At 33.1% G+C, this 9,365-nt stretch overlaps 2 protein-coding genes across 2 annotated transcripts; both read right to left on the bottom strand.

Annotated features, from left to right (window-relative positions):
* Window positions 1–1,386: 1,386 nt before the first annotated feature.
* On the bottom strand, window positions 1,387–2,476 carry LOC18588282 (uncharacterized). The gene has a single exon (XM_007012578.3). The coding sequence runs from the start codon at window positions 2,456–2,458 to the stop codon at window positions 1,571–1,573; it is 888 nt and encodes a 295-aa protein (XP_007012640.3). The 5' UTR covers window positions 2,459–2,476; the 3' UTR covers window positions 1,387–1,570.
* Window positions 2,477–4,410: 1,934 nt separating this feature from the next.
* LOC18588281 (uncharacterized) lies at window positions 4,411–6,658 on the bottom strand. Its single transcript, XM_007012576.3, has 2 exons — window positions 6,138–6,658; window positions 4,411–5,248 (listed from the first exon to the last, which is right to left on the bottom strand). Exons 1-2 carry the CDS (start codon window positions 6,524–6,526, stop codon window positions 4,771–4,773), a joined length of 867 nt encoding a protein of 288 aa, XP_007012638.3. The 5' UTR covers window positions 6,527–6,658; the 3' UTR covers window positions 4,411–4,770.
* Between the last annotated feature and the right edge of the window lie 2,707 nt (window positions 6,659–9,365).

Here is a 9,365-nt window from a genome sequence, read left to right as displayed (position 1 = left end):
ATAAAATTTCTTTGCTTTTTTTTTTAAATTAGTGTTTGATTAATTTTGAACAGTATTTATTTTTCATTTGCTTTTTTCACGTTAGAAGTATTAATGTGTATGTGAATCAATTTCGAACTTTATTCCAAATATTTCTCTATTTGACTTTGTCTTTTTTTAATTTAGCATGCAACTTCTTAAGGATATTATAAGTTTATATTTTTAGAACATATTGTATTTAATATTTTTGCTAGACTTAATTCTTGAACCGGATCTTGTAGGTCAGCCAGCTCGGTTTCTTCTCTTTCTTTCTCACGCTAAAACATTGACCCTTTTCCACTCTTAAGTCAATTATTTCCAAGAATTAATTGAGATTGAAAATGGACAAAAGCAACTTAAACAATGTAAGAGAAAATAGTCCTAAATCATTTAATTATTATGTTAAAAGTACAAATATTTCTATAATCTATCTCTAAAACCCGATCAAAATAAGTGAATATATATTATCTTTGAAACAACTTTAAAGGTGTCTTTCATCCAAATTAAAACACTGTGGACTTTCAAACCATTGAAATAAAATTAATTACCAAACCTTGAGTTAATCTTTCTCCCTGGCCTTGGCCATTAGTGGGCTCAAAAATAAATTTTTATTTATATGAAATTTGTAACATTCTACTCCATTCAATTGTAAGAATAGTAAGAGTCTACATCGATCTTTGTATCTCTCATAAAGTTCTTATCTTAATAAAGATTTGGGTTTACTTTTATATTAGTTATCATAAGCTCACGTTTCCAATAATAAAAACATACTTAATGTATGGAGGAAGGCTCATATTTATATATTCGAGATTTATCTTATCTCTTATTAATGTGGAATCCATGACATTTAAAAAAAATTCATCTTTTAACACTTCTTTATATGTATCTGTTTTTGAAATAATGTGGTGAATATATATATTTTAGTGTAAGAAGTTAATACTTTTTAGGTGAGATAATATTACTAATTTATTCTTAGCTTGAGATATTTCACCTTGAAAAGCATGTTTTGTGCATAAAATAGGATGAGCCTTAATATTGCTCAATTAAGTTTAAGTACTCTATATATTTTGTTTGTTCCTTATACTTACATAAAGTATGATTGAATAACCCATTGTGCATGATTAATATACGATCATGATGTCATAATTTTAACATATGATACATGATCAATATACTATAGTTATATAATAATTTTAAAGATACATGATTGTGAATTTCATCACATTTTAAAATTAAAATTAATAATTTTTAGATAATAAAAATTTTAAATTATTATTTTTTGTCGTTTTCAATTAAATATCTTTTCATATTTTATTTATGAATTACGTAAATATATTTTAAGAGATCACGTCAAAAAAAGACAGTAGATCATTAAAATCAAATTCCATTTCCAATTTCATTCCTTCCCTTTTCCAAGTTTGAGTTTACAGCATCCAAATTGATCATTTTTTCCATGAGAATTACTTCAATCTCCATGCTACTGAATTTCCCCAGATTTGAAAGAAGATTGTTGAACCCCTCCTACATAAAGAAATTATGATCATAACCCAAATCAAACTGGCAAATTCACTGGTGGTGCTGCTGGCAATGAAGGCTTGAGACGTTTTGGCACAAATTTCCGAGCCCACACATGCTTCCCATTGATAGTAAATTTTGCTTTGCTCATACCGCTAAGGATGATTTCAATGGCTGATTCTGAGCGAAAAACAATGCGAGCAAAGAGCGATTGCTCGTCAGGCGGAACTTCTTGCATGTGCAAGGACTCTATGCAATCCCCATAAGCCCTGGTGAAGAATTCTCTGACTTCCCATTCATGTACAGGGTAGCCCTTAGAGAATGTAACAAACATAGTCCTGTCGTCGGGTGGAACTTCAGATTCTTGGGTCCAAGGTAGTTCCACATCAGCACCTGGACCAAACCCCACCTGAGGTAATCCGGGCTGAACCGTCGGTTGCTGTAAAGAATGTGACATTACTTTCTGGCTATCAGCTAAGCTTCGGGTAGCATTTCTTTCGATGGCATGTTGCATAATGTCCCTTAACGCTCTGATACATACTTCATTAACAATTCTTGCAATACCTTGAGTTGCAATCAGCCGGTGTTTATTAAAGAATTGGAGAGAGAGATCTCTGTCGATCAGGCTTTGCATCAAAGGGATATCGTTGCCCTCGGACAAGGAAGCTAATTGGTCATTGTTAATAACGTCGAGGCATGTGACTGCCTCATCTGCGAGTTCATTTGTCAATATATAAGGCAAGGACAATATCTTCTGCACAACATTTTTGAAGCCCACCCTCTCCAGCCAGAGCCATAGGGCTATAACCTGCATAGACTCTACGGGATCCCGCCAAAGGTTGATAACGAGCAGACTGTATAGCTTCCGATCAATCGTATGAAACGCATTGAATTCCTCTTGTGAAACAAAAGATGGAGGAGCCATCAATTTCAGCAAATGGTAAATAATCAGCGGTGCCTTAGTTTATAGAGGCGACCAGGAGGTACCAGGACCCTGTATAATAACCATTGTAATCACTAAATTCAGACTGGGACGAGAACAAGAAAAGAGAAGGGTGAATGGTTAAAGAAAATGTAACTGCAGAACAATATATGCTATCATTTGGCCATGAATGCGATGCAGTGGATTGGGCAACCAGAAAAAAACCTGATTCTCAGGTGGGACTGGATTTCCCTCCGTAAGTATGCCTTCTCGACCACCAACCAGCATAGGTAAAATCAAAGGGCCCCCACAGAACAGCCTTTTGACTTCTCTTACTCCAGTCCAGGACAACTTATAAGCACAGCCAGTGCACAGGCAAACTAAGGTTGACCTAGAATCATAATGTTGTTCTTATCGAAGTGATGCTTATACCACCAGAATCTTTGTTGGCTTTTATGCCTTTTCAAGAAAGAAATTCTTTGTGGCAAGGTATAATTAATGAGTCTGCAGGCTTTATATGGCAATCAGAGTTGGGATCATTTATCATCTTTCCGTTTCAGAGTATCAAGTTATTTGGCATTGAAGAAAATTTACAACTGTCTAACCAGATAAAGAAAATAATAATTCATTCACCAATCTGCAAAATGGTTTCAGGAGGTATTCCAGGTTTATCTTTTGGTAAGAACACTATTACATTCCACATGAAGAAGCTGAAATGGAATAAAACCCAAGTCATAGCTGGTGTCTGAAACAGCAAGTTTAGGCAGTAATGTTTATCCATTTAGTCCTTTGAAAAAATGATGTCAGCATCTTCGTATGCTAGATTGCCTCATCGTACAGCATAATTCTGACATCTAATGAATTTAAACAACTTCTGGGTGAACAGCTCTCAGATTAATTGCTATAATGTAGTCTCCTGTTAATCAATTCTCAAATATGACATTCTCTGATTCTAAACGAAATTAAAGAACTATAGTTATATCTTATATCTAAATATCACACAAAATGTTAAAACCTCATTCATTGTTCAGATAAATTTACGCAAACATGCTACTTTACTCAAGTGATTATTGTCCACTAAACAAGCCTTCTGTCATAACTTGATATAAATCTGCAACAACACAAGGAAAGATACAATATTTAGTGCTTAAGATTTTCTGCACATGCTTGGCATTGCTGTCTGTAATTCGATGTCGTTGTGAACTTCTTTTTGATCCATATATGTCCATCATAACATCAGTGTTGTTGTTCCGATCAGCTATCTCTCTTGTTCAAGGAACCACAATATCTCTAAAAACAGAACATGACGTTTTGCAGTACCGTAAGATTATTCCTTATGACAACCCTTTCTCCTTGGTCCGTGTATGCAACCACATATGCATGTGCATACCTGCACAAGACATGTTCAGATGCGGGTGCAACCATCATCTGACTTCCAATAGCTATAGCTTTGGTGTAAACATCATCGTTCATCAAGTCAAATACAGTGGTCTTTAAACTTGCAAGAAGATTATCATTTGACAAAATGGATATTAAACTAACAGCATAGCCAGGAAACAAGATTGAACTTCTCCATAACTTTCCCTCTTAATAGAGAGCTAGAATGCAATTCCGAAAGGAACAAAACGAAAGTTGAAGACATTTCTAAGGTTATTTCTCTTTTCCAGTTGTCTGCAACTTGCTAAACTTTTCCCAAGGTCCACTACATAAACTATCAAGAGCAGAATTAGCTAAAAAAGGATCAATTCCACGCTGCTGATGACCTATTTAGCAAATTCCGCGGACACACAGCACAGACAAGGAATTAGCAAAAATCAAGTACCACAAGGACGAGCTATACTAAGGATGCTAGGAAATCAGTCACCAGGCCACTCTAAAGCACACATCAAAGTCCTATAACCATCTCATCCATACAGCAAAGAGAAATAACACAAGCAATGGTGGAGACCAGAGAGTGTAAGGAGAAGGAAAAGGAAAAACTGTACTGCAGTAACATGTAAACAGCAACTCCCATATCACCGTTACATGAGAAAAGGCCAGCATTTCCTGTTTAGGAAGAGAATATATTTTACATCTCATATTATACAATACAGTATTCTCATCGTTATCTAGGTCACAGCAAACATGATATGAGAATAGTAAAGTGGGAATTACTTCTCAAAATGCCTGGCCATGGTATACCTAGCACTACAAGTACAAGCATTAGATCAAGGCAGGAAGCTGCAAGTGATAGACTGACAGTCTTCAAGACCAAGACCATAAAAATTTTAGCAACTTCTAATTTCACAATTTTGCAAGTGAAACTTCAGTTAAATTCAGCGCAGTTTTTTGTCCTTGTCTCCACTATGAACAGCTAAACCAGTTATGTTAGGAGTTGCAGCAGCGACAAACTGTAGATCAGACAAGGAGAAAGACCGACAAGGAGGGTTTGGTCGAGTAGTTGGTGATGATGATCTGATGGTAGTTGATTTTTTACACTGTGGATGCAAAGGTGGAAGACAGGTAGATGGCAAAGACGAGATTGAGTTGGAGTCAGAGCTGCCCAGGGTGGTTCCAAGAGCCACAGTGCTTCGACTTGAATTAGTTAATCTCTTTGATATCTCACTTCCACTGCTTCTCAAAGGATGATTGTGATTCTTGAACAACAAAGAACTATGAGCTAATAAGTTCTTCCGTTTCTTATTATAAGGATTGTCCGGCTTTGCAAAATCTTTAATGGAGGAAGCAGCAGCTGCGTCAGCAAGACTTGTGAAGGACTTTGATTTGCCATTATAAAACTTGGATATGCCTCTTCTGAAATAAAGCAAAACCACAAAAATCAAGAAATTGAAGCTCCCAAATGTTAACAGTGGAATCAGACAAAAACTGTCTAAAATCCAAAACAGTCCATATAAGAAAATATTTTCCGCTTATTCAAGCAAAGCTTAACAAGAAAAATGGCACAGCTTAGCTATTGCTTTATAGCAGTTGGTTATCTTCCAAGATGGATTTGCATATTCCTGAACTGTTCCAATGGCATTAGATTACCAAAGAGTGCAACTTCAAGTGGTAATTGGTGGTAAGATATTTTAATCTACAAGTGCATCAGCAGATCATCACTAGAAGCAAGTAAATTAGTATTGCCCCCAGTAATTCAAAATTAAGTTCAAAATGCTCCTTGGCTTATGGTTCCTGAGCCTAATTATGTCAAAACACATATTTTCTCTACTTATTATGCTTTAAAATTTAACGCATCCTACCTTTCACTAACATTCTAAGAAGCTAGCATCAGCACTTCCACGATTCAGTGATTCACTAGTATAATGTCTCCTCTCCCTCCTTTCTCTACCTTCTTTTTTTTTTTTTTTTTGAAGGCTCCACTTATAAAAATTAATAAAGGAAGGGAAAAAAAAACGACTAATATATTTTAATGCCAATTCAACTTCCTTGAAGAAATGGAAACTCATTAAATTTCACTTTTGGGTCCAAGTAAGCAGTTATAAAATAGATATTTCTGATGATTCTGTAAAACACTATAACAAAATCAAAGGAAAAGAAACACTTAAAACTGCCCTAGCTATACCTCTAAACTTGCTTACAAACTTTTAACAAAAGCCCATCAACCAAAAAACAAGATGGATCAAAACCCAGAAAGAAAAAACCCCAAATTTTTAAGGTTTTTTTTTTCCTAAAAAAAAATTACCTCACAGGCAAAACCTCCTCTAGAGCATCCATGGTATCCAAAGGTCCTTTAAGCTCGCTTTGCGCTTCAGCCTCCGTTGAATCTTCACCATCCGATGATGATCCATCGGAAACATCACTATTCCTTCCGATTGACGACGAACTACAAGACCTCGAATCCTCCTCTTCTCTCTCATCCGCCGACGACAACCTCCTCCGGCCCTCGTTTTTCTCCTCTGGCGAACCATAGACCGAGATACACTCCATCCCGTGGATAAACCCTGAGCGTCTGATTGAATTAGTATTGTCATTCCTTTCGAAAACAAGAGACATCGTTTTGGGAAATGAAAAGAGCAGAGAAAGTAAGAGAGTGCAAAAGAGTGGGGTATTAATATCTGGTGAAGTGCACATGGGGTAGCGATATTTCCGCCATTGTTGATAACAGAGAGAGAAAAAATAAAAAAAATAAACACACAAAGAGTTTCTTTAATTTTCTAAATAGTTAAATACTGAACCGAATAAATGAAGATGGCGAAGCCTTATCCTGATGGAAAATTCCTCTTCTTTTATTCTTTTTGTTGGAAATTGTAGGGAGAAAAAAAAAAAAGAAAGAAAAAGAAAGGGTACAGGAAAGAAGAGATTATCTGGATAAAGATATTTTGGTTTTGTACGAATTAAGAAAGAAACGGGCGGGACTATGTTGTAGGCCAGGTTACGATGTTTCATTTTTGGTCATAGGTTTTGGTTGACACTTTTGTCTGACGTGGACGGTTATGATTGATGTTTGATCATAAAATTGTGCAGTTGATTAAGGAAGATTTTTATTTAATGAGAATTACACCAGTTTCATATTTGCCTTTAACTTATTGACAGTTTCCATGTTAAAATTTATTAGTATTATAATTTACATTTTAATGACTTAATGTACCGGATTAAGGGAAGACCAATTCAACCAGCAATTTTCTTCATTAATATATATATATATATATATATATGGAGAAGAAAAAATGTTAATTAAGTGTTATCAAAGAATAAGATTTTATTTAAATTTTCATGAATAATACATAAATTTATTTATGTCTAATTTAATTTATTTTTAATTGATTGTCCTTTAAAAATGTTTTTTAAAAAATGTATAAATGAAAGAACACAAAATGTTTGCTTACATTTTAGTTGCATACATGTCAATTAAAAACCAATGTAACAATTTTTTAGCAATCAAATAATATACTAAAAAAGAAGAATAGCAGGCTAATAATGAAAAGGGTGATGATGATAAAAACGGTCGTTTTACTTGTCCTTTCACTGTTCATAAAAGAAAATTTATTTTGAATTTGTCTTGTTGCTTTTGATTATTTTTTGGAAGTACTCGGTCGACAGTTTAATTGCAACACGTGGCAATCATGCGGTTGAGGAAGGCAACACGTTGCCTTCATGGTTTTGGTCTTGATTTGTGTCACTGTCAGTTGTCTACTTGTCTCCGAATTTCGAGTTAGTGAGAGAGTTAAAAGCGATTCTTCAACACAATATCAAGTTGTCTTTTAACAGCCAGAACTTGGTCTTTTTGTAAATTTCCATCAACTTTATACTTACGTATTTGGTTGTGTTATCAATATGTTAAATCAGGCACCCCAGTTACAGTGATAGGACTATCGTTTTTACTTTGTTTTCTAATGAACAGATAAATTTAGAACAAATTATGTAATTATTTTTTAATTATTATATAATATTTTGTAAAAATTAAATTTTTATATTTTTCAAAATTAACAATGTAAGTTAAATCATTAATTGTATTAACTTTTTTTTATTATTTATGTTGTTAGAGTGTTTGATTGTATTAACATGACATTTAATTTAATAATGTGATAATAATGACCTGACATTCAAGAATTATTTAATGAAAATTTTCCATTAACCTAATCGAGACAAATCAAAAATCCAAATTAGTTTTTGAGTCATTTGTTTCATTATTCTTGATTTTCTCTCTTTGATTATTTCCTTTTTATTGATTATCTCCTGAGTAATCTTCAAATTAATATTGTAATCAGATTGAAACATTGATATCCATTTCTAAAATCACCCTAAATTATAATTGGATTAGAAAATTGACAGGGAATTGAAAATTTGAAATGAAAAACATGGTGTAGTGATTGGAGATGATTCATCAAATCCATTTCAATAATTACAAATTAAGTTTAAAAGTTAACATCACTTCAATATAATTATTGCATCATTTTTTAATGTTATGTTATCATTGTCGTATTATCTAATTTAGTGTCAGATCCCTACAATTATATACAAAAAAAATTTAACACGTAAATAATTAAATTAATATTATCAATTTTTAATCATACATAATTTAATTTTTATAATTTGTTGTATAGTGATTAAATTTAGTATTTTTAAAAAATAAAAAAAATTAATTTGATAATTTGACCGATAAATCTATATAGCCCAAACTCAAGGTGCTTGGGCCAAATTTAAGTTGAATGATTTTCAAACGGAGGAACAACCCTGACCCAAAGCAGTAATCTACCAAAGGAAGAAAAATTGGTCATTTGCATTATCTACATGGAAATTCCTGGATGATTTTCTCATGGAAGAAACCTCTGATAAGATCAGTAGCCTACCAAAGAACTAACCGAGAAAACATAATTCTTTGGTGGACTACTGATTGATAAGAGTTCGACCTTAATTATAACTATTCTCTCGTTTCCAATTTTATTATATAAGAAAGGAAAATATTTTATCGCCTCCAACATTATATTCCAATTTGATTAAAAGAATAAAAGAGTAAATTTCACTTACACTTTTTGGCAATTTTATCTTCTTACATGGTATTTGTGGTTTTTTTTTTTTTTAATTTCAATTAACACTTGTAGGTAATTTTTTTTCCAATTAACATTTTTAACTTTGAATTAAAGATATTTTAGTAATTTTATTAGAAAAATTAACATTACATTTCTTGTGGGAACATAATTTATTTATAGGGTGCTAATTGGAAAAAAATATTTATAGTATGTTAATTGAGAAAAAATTATAAAATATCATGTGAAAAAAAAATTTACCGTACCGTTTTCTATTTGGACCTTGGGTTATATAATAAACCCAAGCTGATATATTTGGGCTTAAGATCCATGTAAGACAATCCTAGTAGTACCATTACATATCAAATTATAAAGACCCAAGCCCAACCTTAAAAGAATCGAGTTGGGCTTTGAGCCAGTTGCTCCGTTGGCATTGTTATTTA

Source organism: Theobroma cacao, chromosome 9 (assembly GCF_053813885.1).
Source record: "Theobroma cacao isolate CCN51 chromosome 9, ASM5381388v1, whole genome shotgun sequence".
Classification (NCBI taxonomy): Eukaryota; Viridiplantae; Streptophyta; class Magnoliopsida; order Malvales; family Malvaceae; genus Theobroma; species Theobroma cacao.
This window is presented reverse-complemented; position numbering and strand designations above follow the sequence as displayed.